Source organism: Lissotriton helveticus, chromosome 2_1 (genome assembly GCF_964261635.1).
Source record: "Lissotriton helveticus chromosome 2_1, aLisHel1.1, whole genome shotgun sequence".
Taxonomy (NCBI): domain Eukaryota; kingdom Metazoa; phylum Chordata; class Amphibia; order Caudata; family Salamandridae; genus Lissotriton; species Lissotriton helveticus.
In genome coordinates this window covers 2073626279-2073647991 of record NC_136059.1, presented here as the reverse complement: position 1 = coordinate 2073647991, position 21713 = coordinate 2073626279, and the positions used below count along the sequence as shown (strand labels likewise).

Below are 21713 nucleotides of genomic sequence, written 5' to 3'. Positions count from 1 at the left end.
ACTATATATGGTCTATAACCTATGGTTTTTTCAGTGAATTTCAATGGTTTTTTAATAGCAAATATCATAAGCTGTCGAATGTCAAGTACGTGGTAAGTAAAAACATTTTCGTGTTTATGCACACTGATCTGCTTTGAATGCTGCCCCCCACTCCTCATTTCTATTAGGAGTACTCTCTCTTTGCAGATAGTGAAGGGTAGTTAACGCAGGCCTTTGCCCCCGTTGTAATCCGTCGTGCCTGCTTCTCTCTCCATTTGATTGATTGTTCTCTTTGGTTCATTCTCTATTTACAAACAAGCACAGAGTCGCAATACTCTGTTTAGTCTTTGCAGATAGCGAAAAATCGTGTAAAAAAACAAAAGGAATCGAGCAAAATCAGTAGGCCACTAATGGGATCTCTTTTTGACCTCGCTAAAATAGAAACATTAGGAACAACCTGTTGAAAATAGCAATGTGTATGTACATAAACGGCGTTCATTTGTGTTCACAGTACCCCTTGTTGATTGTTTGAATCGAGCATTGAATTGTTCGAAGTTGGTTCTCTTAAGGATCTTCTCTGCCTGCAAACGAGGAAGAATAGGAATATTCTCTCTCCCTTTGCAGATAGTGAAGGGTAGGTAACGCAAGCCTTTAACACGTCGTACCTATTTCATTCCTCAGTGATTGATTGATTGTCCGAACATTGACTGGGAATTAGTTCTTTTTGGAGGTATTCCCTGTTTGCAAATAAACGTAGGAAAATCTTTGCAAGTAGTGAAAGTGTAGGTAATGCGGACCTTTCTCCCCCGTTGTAATCTGTCATGCCTATCTACTCCCCACTGATTGATGCACCTGTTTCACCCGGACCATTTACTAGAGATAGGTCATCTGGCCCAACAAGAGAGCACCCCTAGTGAAAAGGACATATGCAATAATAACGAAGTGATCACTGTATCCTGTTAACAGAAACTTTAGCATGAAACAACCTGGAAAGAAAAGAATAGGAAAACGAAAATCAGTAGGCCACTGATGAACTTTTTATTAAATAACAAACAAAGAAACGATAACAATACGTAATGATAAAACCTATTATTGTCCTAGAAACAAGAAACGTTAGAAGTAAGCCCGTAATAAGAAACCTGAAAACATCGCCCCTCACTGCCCCAAAATGTGTCTGTCCCACCGCCTGCCACGGCCAAATAACGGCAAACTGGGAAAGATAGAAGTCAGCAGACATCCGCCCCATTCTAGAAACTTCCAAAGGGCAACAGGTTTTCGGCTACACCCAGCCGGAAGCAACACATATAAGGTGGGTCCTGCTGCCACGCCTCGGCCAGGAGATCATCACGTAGGGTGTAGCCGGAGGAGAGGCCGAGGCCAGCGGGACCCGGCCAGGGGGATTGACAACGCTGGAGAGTTGCAGGGGGGGGGAATGTCCGTGTCCTCGACCCTCCCCTCTCTCTCCCAGTCCGGCCGCGGTGGCCCTTGACAGTTGCAGGTAGTCCCGCCACATTCTCTACCGGTCCGGCCACCAACGGCCGGGGCCGATGGGATCCGGCTGCAGCCGATAAACCAAGGAACCCGTTCATGGGGCCAGAGCAAGGGGCGTCCGGCCGACATCCACCGGAAGCCCGGCCCGAAGACGGACGGGACATTTCTTCTTTCTTCAATAATGGCTTTGACAACACTGGGGGGGATGTCTTGCACATGCCTCCGACCCCCCCCCCCTCGTCCACATCGCCTGGTCCGGCCATAACAAATCTCAAGCGAGACGCCGTGGGGTGCACTGGGAGGGAGAGACGGTGCGAACAGGCCTCTCCCGCCTCCCCAGTGGAGGCTTCCCACCTGCACCCTCAGCGCTCCAGGCGCCCGGAAAAGGGTTCTTCCACTGTGGCGATGCTGCAACGTCTCGCCCGGCAGGGTGGAGCCCGTCCGCTCATTTGACCCCGCGATCGCCAGTAGCTACCGAACTCTCAAAATGGCGATCGACCTGGCAAGAGCGGGCCCAGCATAAAGAAATGGCCCGGTCACTGGTTGACTCCACCACCGTAGTCCTCCACGACCTTGAAGATTCTAGAGGAGCCGCGGGAGTCTCCGACCCCCGCAGACACCCCCGATGGGGAATGACTGCCATGATCGCCCGTGGAGTGACGAAACTGTATCCGCGGGACGTCGGCGCTCCCATGCTGGCGCCAGCCTCACTTTGAATTACTAGAATCCTGCAAACCTCAGTTCCGGTGAAAGCACACTGTGACCCGGTAGGAAAAATTGTTGCACCCCCTCCCCTTTTTGACTGATAGTTCAAACCACCGATCCTTTCCTTTGCCCTTTTACCAGAACTTTGGACTGCCTCCCCCTCTTTTACATTTTCTAGAGAAAACAAAACATTAACCACTACATTAGCATAGCAGTTGACACCAGAACTGTTTTCAAATTGAAAACCAACAACATCTTCAACAGAATCCTTTTTGTTTCTGCTGTGACCCTGCTACAGCACAGGCATTGTCCCCAGCAGTAATTCTGCAATGCCGGTAAGAATAGCTGTGGTGCCTACTGGACTCACTCACCCCCGCGGCGCCCCACGCTGTTATTTGCTGGGCGGCAACTTACTAGACATCACCTTCGTGCCATCTAGATTTCAGCGCGTTCTGCTGCCTTCGAACTATTCGCACAACAGACTGCTACTGACGACCCACCCCCAGGCAACATCTTCTGAATTTTCATAATTTGAAAGAACTAGTAACATGTCCTCATCAGGAATTTCCTCATGAAAAGTCTGCAATGATGCTTCTTGTAACTCTATGGTCTCCAAACATTCGATAAATTCCCCATCAAGAGATTGATCAAAAAAATCATTCAAGTCATCTCCTCCTTGTGAGAATATTTCATTATTGGTACTGTCAATTTCAATAAATGTATTGGATTATTCAAAAGAAATTGCCACGGTCTCTTCGTTGTTTAAATGTTTTTACTGTTTTTGTTTTGTTGTATATATTTATAAGTTATTAAAGTTTTATAATCCTACTACTTTGTTGGAGTGCTATATATTTTTAATGTGACACATAAATGTAAAAACTTTGATGTACAAAGAGTCAGCCCTGGAATCTTCCGCTTCAGGCTCGGTCCCCTCCCCAATCACAATACAGGATGGTTTTCAGATAGTAGGAACACGTGTGGTGTGACGGATCTCATCGGGTGTGGGCCTTGATCTACTATAACTCCTTTGAAGAGGGGTGATTCTTTACAGCTGGGGCCATAAACTACATCTGCAGGGCTAGCTGATAGCCTGGACAATCGGACACAGAGGAAGAGGAGTGTCAGAGGGTGCGGTAGTGAATAGGGCGAAAGGGAGGTGTCGGGCGGGCACAGAGTGTGATTCTCAGGGAAGAGCAGCGCAGATGGGGAGAGGTTTATTGCCCATGCATAACACAGAGAGCGGGGGTGAGCAGTGCCTGGGGAAGATGCTTGCGAGGGGGAGCCATGCTACGAATCGACAGCGTGCAGAGAGTGGGTCTGGTCAAGGCATCTAAAATGGCTGCCGTGCACGACAAAAGTGTGGCATTTCAAAAAAGGCAAGATGGCGCAAACAATGTTTTTCAACACTTCCTCATTTCCTTCGAATCGAACGTTAACAGACGTTGGTGCATATTACCAAAGTTAAGCGATATTTATCGCTAACGATGCTTACCAACGAATTTTTTACCGCTAAGCATCGTCAGAAATTATCGAAGATAAACCTTGCTATTATCAAGGTTTATCGCAAATGCGATAAAAAACGACCGCAATGCATTAATATCGCTGAAAACTCAGCGATATTCATGCATTACCGAGCTAATGCTCTTAGCCATGTTATCCACCTCCCATTGGATAACATGGCTAAGAACTGCTCAGGGCAGGTGTTAGTTTTTGGAGATATTCGCGCTTAGCGCGAATATCTCCAAAAGTTGGTAATAGGAGATATATATCTTGCATGTTGTAATGCAAATTATTGTGGTATATGGAACTCATACCATAATCTCTCAGGAAAGCAGAAACTGATCCTTTTGGGACCGCCTGAGAAGGCCTAGGGGGTGAGGGGTACTCTACTTTGCCCCCTTTTCACGTTCCGAACTATTTTATTTTACTCTCTTCTGTAATTACACAAAATAGCAGCGATAAGATGCATCAGAGACACACAGTGAGAGAAAGGAGGCCGGAGATGAAGAAGAGATGTCAAATACACATTGGAGATAATATAGTGGGAGAAGGGAAGTAAATATGAGTAAACTTACCATGTAACATAAAAATGTTGCACTCTATACTATAAGTCTCATTTTATACTACAATCACTTCGCTACAACCTCATAAATTAAAAATAAAAATGAATATTGTCTCAAACAATTTTTGATTTCTAAATATAAATTTATTCTTCTGAATTTTCTAAATTTGAAAGAACTAGTAACATGTCCTCATCAGGAATTTCCTCTTCAATCATCTCATCTGGAATCTCCTCATTAAAAGTCTGCAATGATGATTCTTGTAACTCTATGGTCTCCAAACATTCGATAAATTCGCCATCAACAGATTGATAAAAAAAAACCTTCAAGTCATCTCCTCCTTGTGACAATATTTCATTGTTGGTGCTGTCAATTTCAATCAATGTAGTGGAATCATTCAAGTCATCTCCTCCTTGTGACAATATTTCATTATTGCTGCTGTCAATTTCAATCAATGTAGTGGACAATTCAAAAGAAATTGCCACGGTCTCTTCATTGTGAGCCATTTTATTTTGAAATTGCTTGCTGTAAATTGCAGAACAAAATAATCACTTTCATTTATCGTTTTTAGTAATACATAATATAAAACTAACTTTATCAAGTATTTAGTATAACAGAAGGACTGCAAATAAATAACAGAAAACATTTTTCAAATTATCTTCAAGTGTACAACATAGTTCCCCTTACAAATTAACAACTCACCTTTTTAAAAGTAGGAGAAGTGTTAGTACTGTGTAAATCAAACACCAGAAATTCACCACCAAAAATTCCTCACAAATGTACCTCAGACAGTAGTATCACAAAATGGCTGTGGTTTCCTCTCATTTGAGATATATACATAACCAATTAACTTTCATCACACACAAATACAAAACCAAAGTAACATTTTAATTGGTTCTAAATTTCAACACTTTCAAATGTGTTTTCCCCATGCAATTTTCCATAGGACATTTACATACGTCTACAGCCTGAATGGCTGAACGGAATTACACCAAACTTGGCAAAATGGTACATCAAACCTAAGAGGTCAGGAAGGATCTACTATGCCCCCTTATGGTCATTTGCCCCTTCGCTTTGACCTCCTCTTGTCTCTCGATCCTACCGAGAGACAAGATGGCGGCCGCTACGGACTGTTTGGAATGTTTACAGACGCCGGAGAACCAATCAGCTTCGCAAAGCTCCGTAACGCGAAAAGTACGCGAAGCGGAGCGCTGTTACAGATATATATCTTTTTTTGAACGTTAATTTCTCAAAATCCACTGGAGCACATATATTGAGACCTAGCAAAGGCACATCGGGCTACCAGTCCCTAATATTTTGCCAAGTTTCGTGCAAATCCATTCAGCCGTTCGATTATTATTATAATTTTTTTTTTTTGCCCCGCGGGGCCCTTTTAAAACCTCCACATCAAACCTAGGGGGTCAGCGAGGATCTACTATGCCCCCTTATGGTCATTTGCCCCTTCGCTTTGGCCTCCTCTTGCCTCTCGATCCTACCGAGAGACAAGATGGCGGCCGCTACGGACTGTTTGGAATGTTCACAGACGCCGGAGAACCAATCAGCTTCGCTTCACAAAGCTCCGTACCGCGAAAAGTCCGCGAACCGGAGCGCTGCCCGGTCCGCTGTTACAGATATATATCTTTTTTGGAACGTTAATTTCTCAAAATCCACTGAAGCACATATATTGAGACCTAGCAAAGGCACATCGGGCTACCAGTCCCTACAATTTTGCCAAGTTTCATGCAAATCCATTCAGCCGTTCGGGCTAAAAGTGAGGCCAACTCCCCTATGGGAAACTCAATGTTAAAAACACGTTTTGGGACCCCCCTTTTTTCTCGGCCCCCCCTTGACGAAACCCCCCCAAATTTTCTGGGGCTGCTCAGAAACAAAATGTTCAATTTTCCTGAAAATTTCAGCCAATTCCGTCCCCAAACGCCAAAGTTATTAGACATAGAATTTTCAAAAATCCCATAGAGAAAAAATCCTAACTATATATACCTACTGGCGACCGCCAGTAGGTAATATATCTATCTATCTATATATATATATATATATTTATATATATATATATATATATATATTGCAGCAACTCCTTCAGGAATTCTTTTGAATGAAAGAACTGAGCCCAAACTCCGTATGCGTGTGAATATTTTTAATTAATTAACATCGGCAACTTCTTGCCCGACGCGTTCCGGAGCCCAGCTCCTCTGTCACGGGTATATATATATATATATATATATATCAAACATTGGGCATTCTGTTGCTCAGCAACGGATGACAGGGGTGTCACTTAGAAGTGACATAATAGCTCCTACGTTCAACTTTTAAAGTGTTGTAAAGGTCACTTTCTTGTATTACATGCGTGTTAAAGACATGCATGGTAATGGCATGTGTTGTAATGTCCAACATTCACCACAGAAAGAGAAGCCTTATAAAAACAGTAGAATACGTTTTTAATTCTGTGTAACCTCAAAGTTTCACCAAGGAATATAAATGACGCACAGAAGAGTCTCAAGGACTAACATAGGAGCTACTGTGTCACTCCTAATTGACACCCCTGCCGTCATTTGCTGAGCAATAGAATGCCCAGTGCTGGATTTCAGAATGAGGGCAGGGGGAGTATCAAAGGGACAGTATGTTATTCCAGTTGATGCTACGAGAGATGGCTCATTTGAAAGCTGTTGGCAGGGCCACTAGAATTATGTGACTTTACTGCCACTGCGTTTTCTGCATTTGCCACATTATCTATGATCTGTTGCAGTGTCTGCAGATGTTAAGCAAAAAAGAAATCGTTTCTAGCTCAAACGGATCTCCTACGCTGACGACACCCAGCTGATAATATCCCTCACCGAAGACCCCCACACCGCCAAAGCTAACCTACACAGAGGAATGAGGGCCGTAGCCGACTGGATGAAGGACAGCAGACTGAAGCTGAACTCAGACAAGATGGAGGTCTTCATCCTCGGACACGCCCCATCGGCCTGGGATGACTCCTGGTGGCCCACTTCACTAGGCACAGCCCTGGAACCCACGGACCACGCACGCAACCTGGGGGTCATCCTCGACTCCACCCTATCCATGACCAGGCAAGTCAACGCCGTCTCCGCGTCCTGCTTCAACAACCTCCGGATGCTCCGCAGAATCTTCAAATGGATCCCTATCAACACGAGAAAGACCGTCACCCTGGCCCTCGTCACCAGCCGACTCGACTACGGGAACGTGTGTGATGTCTTGCTACCCTTCCCCTTTAAGTCCCCAAGTTCTATACCTGTGTTCTATGTTCTTAGAACAGACTCTCTGTTAGATTCTCACTTTGTCAGTTGCTGTAGGCTGTACTTGGGATGAGGTTTTAATAAACCCACCTTGCTTCAACATTTTACTTGATTCACTCGTTTATTTAATCCTTGACTATTTTACACTGGCGACGAGGATGGGAGTCACCTCAATCAAGACAACACAGCAAACGAGTCCTACCCTGCTTCTCCTCCAGCGGCTGTTTCTCGACATAAGAAGCGAAGCGTTGTCTTCACAGCGGCAGACTCGACGTCTATCTCACTGGTGAGGAGAGTGGGAGGATAAAAAAATAACTTTGGGACTCTAATTTAAATTGAATAAGAATTGTGAGAGATTTTAGGCATTGCGCGAAGATAACGTTAAATTTTTTTTTCACTCGCGCTGTGTTCTGAATTGAGCTGCGCGCGCATTCTGCTAACGCTGATCATGCGCTGCTCATTCTGACGCTGCTCACACGTGAGCCTTGCGTCCAGTCTCTCACGCTGCGTGTCAAGAGTGCGTTCCAGCGAAATTCAACGCTGCGCTTCAAGGAAATCTACATTGGAACGTTGCGTGCCAGCCATTCAAACAAACGCTGCACATTCTACGAGTAGAAAACGCTCTCAAGATTAGAACGACGTGTTTGTTCAATTGTTCCACATTCTTTTCCCCATTGTTGTACTAAAGAAGCATTGCTAGTACAGTAGTGGAAGGACACCATTGTCTGTCTCATTTAATTAAATTGAAATTATCAAAAAAAAAAAAGTCTGTCTTCAGTACAATTCAAGAAAGACACTATTAATAAAACAAGGATAGTTAGCTACGGTATTTAAAGGACTTTATAGGATAAATAAGCATAGGTCAGTGCAAATAAGCATAGGTCAGTGCAAATAAATATATAAACAAAACTCAAACAACCTTTTCAGGTGTGTCATTTTTTTTTTTTTTTTCTCTTCATCAAAAGACTCATTTTATCTTCTCTTCATCAACATGCAAAACGTAACTCAGCCAGCATTCTTTCTAACGAGCCCAGGTGAACCAAACGTGAAATGGAAAAAGTGGAAAAAAATTTTTGCTAATTATGCAAGAGTATGCGGAACAAATTTGAGTGCGGAGAGGAAGCATTCACTTCTTTTACATTGTTTAGGAGGTGAAGGCCAGGATGTTCTTGAGCACTTACCAGATCTTTCAGCTGCAGAACAAAGAAATCTTAATGAATACGAAATGGCATTACTACAACTGGATAGACATTACTTACCTAGGCTCAGCACAATCATGGAAAGATATCATTTTGGTCTGAGAGAGCAAAAGAAAGATGAATCAGTAGAAGATTACGTTTCTTCTTTAAGGAAACTTGCATCCTCATGTAATTTTGGACAAACCCTTGATGAGAGAATTCGTGATCAATTTGTTTTGAGATGTGGACACGATGAAATAAGGAAAGAACTTTGGTTAAAAGACGAACCACCTCTCGAAGAAGTTTTGACGATTGCGAAACAAGTGGAACACATGACAAAATGTGTTAGTGAACTAAAGAAAGAAAAAGATAAACCCTCTACTTCTGAGTCAAAGGAGGAAATAAAAGTCGATGAGACTGTCTGCTTGATAAAAAAAACTGATGGTGTAAACACAGAAGAGAAAGTGAATAGATATATGTATTCTCCAAATGTTAGATTTTCATGTTTCAGATGTGGTCAGAGTAATCATTTAGCCAATTCTCCTATGTGTCCTGCCCTTAGGACAACGTGTAACTTATGCAACAAAAAAGGTCACTATGCTAAATTTTGCAGGTCAAAAGCTCAAAACAGTGATAATTCAAGGAGAAGATGGCCTCAGCCTCAAGTAAGATCTATTTGTTTTGAGGTGAATGATGATAAGTCTGATCATCCTTCTTTCATTGTCAAGGTAGAAAATTCCTTAGTAAATTTTAAATTTGATTCTTGTTCTAAGATAACCATTATTGATGAGAAAATGTTTAATGAATTGTTTGCAAAAAACGTGAAAATGCATAGATGCGATATTTTACCCTTAGGTTATAGTGACAAGCCTATTTCAATGTTGGGATATTTCATGGCTGTAATTGAACTTGGTTCTCGCATAATAGTAGGAAAAGTTTATGTATCCAAGAAAGGTGATGCTTTATTGGGTTGGTTTCATCAAAGACAGTTAGGGGTTACCCTTGATCCCAATGCTTCTCCTCAAGTCCAAATTCATGAAATATCTGATACACCTAATACTGTGAGTGATGAAAAATTATCTTTGTCCTTGGCAAAGAAATTTCCTAATGTTTTCAAAGATGAATTGGGGTGTTTACTTGGCTACAAACATCTCATAAAATTGAAAGTTAATGCGCTTCCAGTTGTAGCTAAAGTAAGGAGAATTCCTCTTGTTGAACAGGCTAAGGTACAGGAGGAATTAGATAAGCTTATCAAGAACAACATAATTGTTCCAGTTGAGGCTACAGAATGGCTTGCTCCTGTTGTGATAGCGAAGAAACCCACCGGCGAAATTCGCCTTTGCATTGATTTGAGATCTTTAAATAAGGAGGTCATAGTTGATAGGTTTCCCCTTCCTAATATAGATGAAATGGTTTGCACTCTAGAAGGAGCAAAATACTTTACCACTCTTGATTTGGCTTCTGCCTATCATCAGGTAGTGCTAGATGATTCGTCGCAGGACTTGACTGCTTTTGTAACACCTATGGGTACATTTAAGTTCAGAAGGATGCCCTTTGGTCTCGTTTCTGCGGCCTCTGTTTTTCAGAGAATCATGTCAAGAATTTTGAAGGGATTAATTGGTGTAAAGTGCTATCAAGACGATTTGTTAATTTATGGTAATAATGTTGATGAACATGATAGTCGAGTTTCGTTGGTTCTGAGACGTCTAGAAGGAGCAGGCATGACTCTGAAGAGAGCAAAATGTAAATTTAGAGTACAAGAAGTTAATTACTTGGGTCATCGTATCACTTGTAATGGAGTTTTTCCTAAGAAGGAGTTAGTTGAAACTATAGAAAAAGTAAAAGAACCTACCTGCAAAGATGAGCTCCTCTCATTTTTGGGTATGGTAGAATTTTATAGTAAATTCATTGTTAATTTTGCTAATAAGACACATAACTTAAGAAAACTTACGATAAAAAATGCAACTTTCAATTGGTCTTCTATTTGTAAATCTGAATTCTTAAGCATCAAGAAGGATCTCACCAAAGCACCTTCTCTTCATGCTTTTGTCCCTGGTCTTCCCACTGTCATGTTTACAGATGCAAGCGATAAGGGTTTAGGTGCGGTTCTCGTTCAAAAAAAGGATGGTAAAGATACTTTGATCTGTTGTTCCTCTCGTTGTCTCAGAGGTTCCGAGTTGAATTACTCTGTAATAGAAAAGGAATCTTTAGCAATTTTTTGGGGTTTAAGAAAATTCAAAAATTTGATTTGGGGGACAAAAGTCTGTGTTTTGTCGGATCATAAACCTCTGAAAGAAGTCTTTTCAAAGAAAGGTTTGGATGCCATCTCATCAAGGATAAGAAAATGGATTGTTTCTTTACAAGAATTTGAGTTCGAGGTTGAGTATATTCCTGGCTTAGCCAACAGGTCTGCAGATTGCTTATCAAGGCTAGTTGATACTGAGTGCTCTGGAGAAGATGATTTAACTGATCCTGAAGAGTTTGTAAATGTGTGTGAAGTGACTGATGGTGCAATTGCTGAGTCTGAATGGAGATCTGAGCTGGAAAAGGATGAAGGTATTTTGAAGGTTATTCTTTCCTTAAAAAATAATTCTCGCTTAGATAAGCCTTGGTCGTTAGTCTCTGATGAACTGTCTGTGTGTGATGGACTCTTAACTCGTGGTACAAAACTTGTTCCCCCTGCCTCTCTAAGGTGTAAGTTGTTGTCCCTTGCTCATTGTGGACATTTGGGTATTGTCAAGACAAAAGAGTTTCTTCGCATGCAGTTTTGGTGGCCTGGCATGGACCTAGAAATTGAGAGGATGGTACGTGAATGTCCTGAATGCTGTTCTAGTGACAAAATTTTAAAAACAAGACAGATGCCTATGGTGAAGAGGATTTTACCTGGCCATCCGTGGGATGAGGTCGCTATTGACATTGTTGGCCCTCTCTCTGGTGTTTCTGATACCCCGTATCTCATTGTGTTGATTGATCTATACTCTAGGTGGATCGAGGTTTCTGCTGTCAGAGAAATTACATCTAATTCAGTTATTAAGTTTTTGGAGCCCGTATTTAATAAAGAAAGCTTTCCTAATAGTCTTCTCTCTGACAATGGTCCTCAGTTTTGTTCCTCTATGTTTTCTGACTTCCTAAAAAAATGTGGCATAATTCACAAAAGGTGTTCACTGTATCATCCTGAAACCAATGGTGCTGTAGAAAGAGTCAACAAGACTCTGAAAGAATCTATACAACTGGCTCATTCTTCTGGTTTAGATTGGAAGTCCACTCTCCAGGACAGGATTAACATTTATCGTTTTGCCCCACATTCTACTACTGGAAGGTCCCCGTTTGAGCTTTTCAAAGGAAGAGTTCCTAACACGTTGATGTGTCCGGGGTGGATGTATCTGAACAAAGGTCTTGTCAATAACGATATTGGTGAATGGAGAACCAGGGAGTTGCTCAAACAGGATACTCGCAAGACCTATTTTGATCTTAAGAGAAGTGTTTCTTCTCATGAGGTCAAAATAGGTGATCTTGTTAAAATTAAGACTCCTGTGGGACGTAAACCATGGTCGAAATACACTGACATTAGGACTGTTATTAAGATCTTTAAAAATGCTGTCAAAACTGATGATGGGAGAATTTGGAATAAGAGTCGTGTAGTTGTTGTTAATCCTGACATGCTTTTTTCTAATGTTTCTGATAATTCATGCAATGATTTCCACTTTGATTCTTATTCTTCTGTAAATAGGACTTTGCATCCACCTAAGAGAAGTCAAAGAACTCGTAGAGCTCCCTCTTATTTGAAAGACTATGTTTAAAGCTCTGTTCCTTCTTTTTGTATAGAAGGGAGATGTGTGATGTCTTGCTACCCTTCCCCTTTAAGTCCCCAAGTTCTATACCTGTGTTCTATGTTCTTAGAACAGACTCTCTGTTAGATTCTCACTTTGTCAGTTGCTGAGACGACTACAACGAGACCAGAACGCCTCAGCTCGACTGACCTCGACGTCCCCCGTTGCAGCCACATCACACCCCACCTGAGAGGCCTGCACTGGCTCCCCGTCAACAAGAGGATCACCTTCAAGCTCCTCATCCACGCACACAAAGCACTCCACAACACCGGACCTACCTACCTCAACAACCGATTCAGCTTCCACAACCCCTCCCGAAGCCTCCACTCAGCCAACCTCGCCCTCGCCACAGTCCCTCGCATCCGGAAAACCACAGGCGGCTGAAGATCCTTCTCCTACCTCGCCGCCAAGACCTGGAACACCCTCCCAACCAACCTAAGACAGACTCAGGACCTACTGGCCTTTAGCAGACTCCTCAAGACCTGGCTCTTTGATCAGTAGCGGCACCCCCCCCCCCTAGCGCCTTGAGACCCTAACGGGTATGTAGCGCGCTTTAGAAATGTAATGATTGATTGATTGATTGAAAATGTACACAAAAAAGGCAAAACGTGTTGCCACACAGTTGAACGCCGTTCGCAAAGTTGACTGGTCACCTTCCTGTTGCTTATTGTTTCATTTGGATGTTCTGCTAGTACAAAAGAGGTGAAACGTATTCCCTGACAGTGATAAGAAGTGTACAACATGGAGAAGTAATACTATCACAAAATGTGGTGCTTTACACCGCACAATTCAGCTTTTTTTTGCGGAATAATTTATTCAACCCTGCCGCACAAATTTGGTCCTCCCCTGGTGCATGATTTCTGTGGCCCTGGCTATAAATGCGGGAGCAATGTGGCGTTAAGGAACCCCAATTCTGCAAGCAATTGTGATCCCCAAATTTACATTCCTGGTCCTCCCTGATTTAACTTCCTCTGCATTCATTTAAACGCACATAATAAATGAGTACTTGTGTTTGTAAAAAGCTTCAATATTTTCCAGATTTACATAAAAATTACACACGTTACAAAGAGAGTAAAAGAGAGCAATGGTATAGCATTAATTGTGTACTAAAGCAACTTTAAATTTGTCATAATAATTTAATATTTACATAAAATATACACACTGGTCACAAGTATTCATTTACCTATTGCAACCATGAGCTGTTGGAAGTATCCGTCGTAGCATTCGCTCATGGCGTTCACTAGGTCTTGCCCAGAGATGTTCTGAAATTCCTGAAACACTTCAAAGACGGAGAATGTGTGATTAGTGCACATTAGTACTGCCAGGGATAATGTCTCTCTTTTGGCCGCAATCTCGTGCTTCGTAAGCGTTATATATTCCCCGAGCGAAGCTTTCATCTCCCAACAACTTCAACCACCATTATACCTCTGCATTATTTACGTCCTGTTTGAAGATCCTTACATTGCAACATTGATTCTAGTGTCTGGCGGTTGCTAAAACTTTCAAGGAGACAGCACTTCTGTGAAATTATAATCACGAGTGGTGAAATCTTATCTTGTTAACAAAATATATATTTTTTCATTTCGAGCTTTTTTTTTTTATCCATGATTGTACTACGATAGACTGTCTTTGTAGATTTTAAGCAGGACTTACCCATCCACAGCTGCTGGGAGCTCTTGTTACAGAGGATCACCTGCAGCATATTTTTGTGCTCTCCTGTTCTCCTCTGGCAGGCATCCCACAGCACCTGAGGCATCAGAAGAGTAGAAGTGATCAAATATGCCTTCTGTTAAAGACAGGCCTTCAAAATAAATATCGATCCATGCTCTGATAATGAGTGAAGCTTGGGAGACTTACTGCTGCATCCTGAGCCGCCATGCCAGGGTCGCTGTAGCCCTCCTCCCTGACTCCCTGCGCAAGAAACACACAACAACAACATCATCGATTTTCATTACTGATGTAAAAACAAAATGAACCTCCAGTCTTACATATCTCTTTTTCATTTAAAATACACCAGTTCTCTCCATCAATCATATTTAAATCGTGGTTGACCTTTCAACCAATCATGGCTTGTATCCAAAATAATTGTTGGTTACAGTCCGTTCTCCACCTTACCATCAATTTGTGCAATGCCAATTATAGTCCATAGTACTTCTTGACTGCTGAAGCAGTCATTTCCTGGTAAGTAGTCAGACATGAGTATATTCAGAGTAAAGGAAGTCAACACCAATTTATATTACATTTAGTTGGCTAGCGCCCCTTTTCGTGTTTGCCAGGATAGATTCATCAGACTGTATATCTGAAGAACTCGGATACAGGGCAACTAGAATTTCCAGTACAAAGAGGAACATTTCTGACGTTTCTAAATATAGTTACCAAAACATTTTTTTCTCATATATCCTATGACATAGTACCTCATTGTAATCCTCAACCAATACAAACAGCTCTGTGGTTACCGTAAGAGGTCATGATCTAGAGTTACATGTGTGTAGCTTTCATCCTTGTGAATTAAAATATTGAGATACATGGTTACATTATTTGTGGAAAAAGCTGATACAATTGTTACAATATATAATAAATATGTTTTGGGGTCAGATTGATACAGGAGGCATGTGATGCGAATTATTTGCAAAGGAAATTAATATTCTTTGTTTTGAAAATAAACTATCCAAAACTAGGATGTTTCTAACCTACTTATTTTGAATATTTATGTATATATATCGGTCTAGTTAAGACAGCTTTTGCTGTCTATCAGTGATCATATAATCTTCAAAAATATTTTAAAAACAGACAGAGAGTGGGCCTTTAGCTCTGTCCATGAATTGATATTTATGGGCATTCGATTAGGAAGCAATTATGTTCGCCGGCCTATGAAGTAATATCTTTGCTCAAATTGATAGAGAAATTATCAACACCGACCTCTTCTCAAATACATCAGCAAGGAGTGTAACCTCGTGAAAAACACAGGAAGAATGTTTTTTTCATTATGAAGTATCCGAAAAATAGAATAGGGAGTTTTTTTTAAACTGTGAACGATGTGATAATACAATATGGAGGGGGTTTACGTTGTAAACTCCACAACAATTTTGAAAAGAAGCTTTACATTGTTTAATACTGAGAGACCTTCTTACATAAAACTCTTATTCGGGTGGGCTAGAGAGGTTTGCTTTTCATTGTGTATATTTGTAATGATATGTGTAGTTTGTGTAAATGAATGTACATTTTTTTAAAGTAAAATCAATAGCTAGACACTAGCTTCTTAATTATTAATATTTGCTTTGCAGATCCCTTTGTTTCTAACATGGACCACCTCCCGTAAATAAATCCTAGACTGGGCGTCCTCTTTATTCCAAAAGGCACTGCATACCACATATTGATGTCTTGGACTCTGTAACAGAATGGTTAAAGCATTCATACGTTAGTCTATATCAATTTCGTTTGCATGTGAGCATGATAAGGGAATATGTAAGTTAACTTCAAATAGCTGGTATGTACCTCTGGCAAACATGTCTTTACAGAATCACCACATCCACAATCAAATAGAACAAGCTCTTAGAAATATTCATTATGCATCAAAAAGAGTTTGTGCAAGAAACCAATAGGTTTTATAGAAGAACCCTCACCCACCAACCCATCGCCCACCAACCTAGTTGGTGGCATGCTTTATCATAGGGTTTCCACCCAGGGTGCAGAGTGCATCCCGGGTGTGCTACGACGCCTGATTGCAGCGGAGCAGGTATTTTCATGAATTTGTGCAAAGTGATAGTGGTGAAGTTAAACCTATACAGGGTCCTCTTCCTCCACAGGAATGTTTTAATAATGGGCCCTGTTATATGATTAAAAAGAAAAAGATGCAGATATTATAGAGATTTGGCTGGTCTCCTATATCCTGTAGGTGGTCTACATGTTTCAGCCAAAAAGGAGTAGTTAAGTTGCTTTCGGCAGGACCAAACAAGGGTGAATCAAGTAAACAATTTGCTCAGTCTACAGTAAGTGCACCCACACTAAGGTGAGCACAGTGTAAGAGAAAAATTCATTCTCTCCTAGTGACAAGCTAACTTACGATTTTCAGCTAACTCGTTTACCTGAAAAGGAAAAACAAGTAAAATTAACTGAAGATGAGACACAAAACAATACTGATGCCGTACTGAAAAACCGTGCACTGTTATATGCACCATTTAACATGGCATGCACTGCTCAAGTGTTCTCGTGCATGTGAAATATGCCCAATGATCTGGTTAGGGCCATTAAATGCTAGGCACCTCCTTTACTGACCTTTCAAATGTGCGACAAAATGCGGCATATGAGGGTTCTTCTAATAAACCTATTGGTTTCTTGCAGAAACTCTTTGTGATGCATAATTAATATTTCTAAGAGCCCGTTCTTTTTGATTGTGGATATGTACTCAGGGGAAAGGAACCAACCACTCCTATTTCCTCTCTATCTCTATGATTATTTCTTTACAGAATCAATACACCTACATGGTACACTCCCATGACTTGGGGCCAGATGTAGGAGCCCTAATACCGGTCGGAAACGGCCGATTTCGGCCGTTTCCGACCGGTATTAGGGTTTTCAGATGTAGGGGCATGTTATTTTAAGAATCGGTAATTTTACCGATTCGGTAAATATACCGATTCAGTAAAACACTGAATCGGTATATTTACCGAATCGGTAAATCCATATGTAGCTGACACTCCTAAGAGTGCCACAGGCCCTTAAGAGTCGGTATTTTACCACACAATCCTATTGTGTGGTAAAATACCGAATTCAGGTGTGCATGCACATCTGTGCATGCACACCTGTGCCATGTGACACACAGACATGCCCTTAGGGCATGTATGTGTGCCACATGTCACACAAGCCTGTACTTGGGGTGCTAGAGGGTGTCAAAGTGACACCCTCTGCACCCTTGCAGGATTCGGTATTTACAGATTCGGTAAATACCGAATCGGTATTGCCCATTGATTCCTATGGGCTTCAAGGCCCATAGGAATCAATGGGCAATACCGATTCGGTATTTACCGAATCGGTAAATACCGAATCTTACAGATTCGGTATTCCTGAATTCGGAATTACCTAAATCTGCCCCCTTCCCATTTACAGACTCTTAAATACCGAATCGGTAAAATTCGGTATTCAAGAGTCTGTAAATGGGAATTACCTACATCTAGGCCTAAGTGTCCATGGGGGAATTAGCCCAACGGGGAAGGGGTTAAAGCTCTTATGGTGGAAAAGCAAAACACCCTTAATACCGACAGCTTTCTCACATCGATCGAGGATCATCAGTCATACAAAAACTAAAGCATTCTCATACTACTCACATATTAGCAGTCTCATACTACTAACAGCGCGCCCGTACCCATCCGAGTAACAGTCACACACTGAAGGAAGAATCCTTAAACCTCCCCCCAGAGACACCAATGCATTCACATCCATCCATAAAAGAGTAGCAGACTGACAATACTGACAGCACTCTGACAACCATGACACAGTAGCGGTCTCCACACAACTGTCAGCACTTTCAGGCACCTTGCAAATAAGTAGTCACACACTACTGACAGCAGTCTCACATCTCTCACTGAGTAGTAGTCTCACGCCCTAATATCAGTCTCACATCCCTCACAGTCCTCACACTCCTCATAGAATACCAGACAGAATCTAGTGGCAGCTCGCTCACACCATTCGCAAGGTAGCAATCACACATTACTTCATGCACTCTCACACCCCCTTCGCAAAGTAGGGACAAAGGAAACTGGTCTAGCTGATTAATGAAAATCCCTCTTTATTGTGTGTGTGATATCAAGGAAAGTGTCTCTGTTGTGTGTGTGGTATTGTGGATAGGCGAGTGTAGGAATGCTAGAATGACGCAATGGGCGAATGGATAGATGCATGACTGCAAGGGTTATTGAGTAAGTGCATGGATGATAAGTGATTGAGGGCCTAGGCCAGTGGTTTCCAAACTTTTTTGACCCGTGGCTCCCTTGACCCACTGGCCATTACGCGTGGCTCCCCACTGTTACTTTTTTGGGAGAATGGGGTGGATGTAAGCCTGGCCTCAGGAGTACATTTTTCTCCCTGAAAATAATTGGGATGAAGCTGATGAAGGTATTATAATCATATATGCAGGGTGTTTAGTATTACTAAGGCGGCACCTCTAATAAAATATTCCTAGTTACACTTCTTTGCTTATGCCTTTTTTTAGAGTACCCTCTAAAACCTCTTTATCCCACTTACAGTGCTAGATAGCACCCCTATGCTTGTAGGCCCCATTGCCAAAGTGTTTCCGTGCTCAATGAATATTTGCATGCCCTTCCATTTCTACGCATGTCATATGTATATGGTATTTTACTTCCCTGTGCTCAAGGAGAGAGAAGGCCTGTCTGGAAATGTGAGTTTACTGAAAGAAACGTGTACTGGAAGTACCTATAATTCAAGTACAAATGTCAGTACTTAATAATAGTGTGTTTAATAGACAGGACAACTGTATTTTCCTGATAACTTGCCTTGGTGTAAAATGCATTTGTAAAAAACGAAACTATTAACGAGTCTAACAAAATAAATCAGACATCTTTTGCTTACTTTGAGAGTGTTGGAACGTGGGGATCCAGTAAAATATTGAGATCATCTCTATAGACATGCCATCAATTAAGCACTAGTTTACAGATTTAGGCATGTCACTTACAAATCGTTAACATCATGCGTTTAAGTCTAATTAGTTTAACTGAAGCCAACAGACCCTTCAATGTTAAATGCATTAAAGAGCTTGGTGTGCGGCTCCCTTGGCTAGGTTTGACAGCTCCCCAGGGAGCCACGCCGGACAGTTGAGAACCCAAGGCCTAGGCTGATGGAGGAGTGATTGAATGGATGGATGGAAGCACCTGAACTCTTGGAATTTTCGCTAGCATGATTTTAGAGCTAGTAAACAAAACGGCTCAGTTTTATAAACATATGACGTGTTGACTGTACCTGCGCAAGGTTCATGAGCGCGTCTCTGAAATGACCAGACGTCTCAGAAGAAATGTCACCCTGTAGGTCACTGTTGTATTCTGTTGGGAAAAAAATGTGACATTTTCTATAGAGATTTTCGCTCGTTCTGAAGAGAAAAGCAACTAAAATTCTATCCAAACTGTAAATTAATTACAATGGACCCCAAGTGGTAAAACAGGATACATTTTCATGCTGCTGCGCCACATACGCACATCTTTACACTGTAACAGCACACAAAGAGAACGCCAAAGAATGACACAGTGCATGAGAGTTATCTGGGCGGCATTGAATTAAAAGGCAACAATTGATAGGCAGGACAAAGGGTGCGAGGGAGGGCAAAGGGGGCATTCGCGTGACAGAGGAAAGCGGAAGTGCAAACAAATTCACAAATTCCCGTAGACCGTGAAGAAGCGGGTTTGGGATGTCTATCTTTTGATGACCTATCCCATAAACTGGTAGTTACGCAGTGAGTAGAATTCTTTGATTTGAAAGATCTCCCCATTTGTTCTTGAGGCAAGGATATCAATCAGGCAGTTTTCCTCGGTTCCCAGACCCTAGAAACACAAAAAACAAAAGAAAATGCCTTTAGGATTGTAGAGTTAGAAGAACATACAACGCGTCTAAAATATGTTCTGTGGGAAGAAGCCATTGCATGTCATCTTTATAGATACTCTTTCACTCAACACTTCTCACCTTATCAAGGCCTCGCAGCATTGTAACTGGTCTTTACTTAATAAAACTTGTGTAGTTTATTGGCAGGGCTTTAGTTGAGCAGGTGTGTGACTCGGATCTGCTCTGAACTCATTTCCGAGGCATGGGATTACATTCGGGTTATTGTATTAAGATTGTACAACTGAAGGTCCCAGATAGATAGCCATTGTACATAATAGAGCTGCTGTCACTAATAATGATGAGTCACATGGGCATATTTTTATTTCAACAACAACATTTAGACCATGACAGTGACTAAGTGGCACACAAGATCCGGTGAAACAGACTACACAGAAGAGTGCTGCACAAAATCCGAGATGTTATGTTTTTTAGGAATTAAAGGGCGGGAAAGAATACAACAGATCCAACCAAATGAATGAATGATGTGCAATTTGTATAGCTCATTGGTACCCTGAGGCCTCCTAATGCTGAGGACGGATCAAGCGGACCGGGAGCACGTGTTAGAAGGGGGTGTTAAAAACATGAGTTTTAAGGTATTTCCGAAACGCTAACAGGTTGGGCTCCTTCCGCAGATGCAGAGATAGCGAATTCAAGGAGTTGGCGGCATTGAAAGAGAGGGAGTGACCGCCCCATCTGGCTCTCTGTATTCTATGTGTAGCGGCAGAGAAGGAGAGGCTGGAGCGGAGGTTCCTGGTTGGATGATAGGGTGTGACCAGGGAATGGGAGATAGCTGGGCCACACTTCCAGAAGGCCTTGTGTGCCAGGCACATGGCTTTGAACAAGACCTGTGCCCACATAGGGAGCCAGTGAAGGTTCCTTAGTGCTGGTTTAGCAGATTGTGTGTGAGGGATCTGGAGGAGCAGACAAGCAGCACAATTTTGGATGATCTGGAGCTTGTAGATGGTGGACAGAGGGGCTCCCAGATAAAGAGCATTTCCATAATCCAAGCGGGAAAGGATGAGGGCTTGGATCAGAATCCTTCTCGCCTGGAATGGGAGAAGGGGGAGGATCTTGCGGAGCATCCTCAGCAGGCCGAAGTAGGTAGCTGGGAGCTTAGCACCCTGATGGTTAAATCTAAGGGAGCGGTCAAGCCACATGCCGAGGCTCTTGATCTGGTCTTTAGAGTCTTGTGCAGGACCGAGACAGGGAGGCCGTAGCAGTGCAGGGTTGAAGGCGGGAGAGTTGCCAAGAAGCATGAGTTCGGTTTTAAAACATCAACCTTTTCACAGATCCTTTGCTTATGAAGATTGAAATAATTAATTGAGATCAAATGGAGTTCTCAGCATGAGTTTATTAAACTACTCAACCAAATCTTTTCATAAATGGTAGTTATGTTCCAAGGCCAAACACCATTTGATTTCATTTTGCCACTCAAAAAAGAGCTTTATTCAATTTTCCAAAGGTTGGCCTTCAGCGAAGGCACACCATTGCAACTCTAGGTGCCAGGGTTGGATCCAAAGCAATGCTTTGCTCATGTTTCAGTTCTTTTTGAGTAACCCCCAAAAGTTTCTGACTGTGAACAACCCCAGTACATCT

General features: G+C 42.1%; 1 protein-coding gene across 2 annotated transcripts in view; it reads right to left on the bottom strand.

The window, feature by feature from the left end:
• Nucleotides 1–21713, bottom strand: part of ANXA10 (annexin A10) — a 343058-nt gene that overhangs the window by 129268 nt on the left and 192077 nt on the right. For both annotated transcript variants that reach the window (XM_078677668.1, XM_078677669.1), the window contains 5 exons: nt 19969–20059; nt 19485–19564; nt 14373–14426; nt 14169–14262; nt 13699–13794 (listed from right to left, as the gene is read on the bottom strand). In XM_078677668.1, the coding sequence (XP_078533794.1) occupies nt 13699–13794; nt 14169–14262; nt 14373–14426; nt 19485–19564; nt 19969–20059 (415 nt within the window). The remainder of the gene's footprint in view (nt 1–13698; nt 13795–14168; nt 14263–14372; nt 14427–19484; nt 19565–19968; nt 20060–21713) is intronic.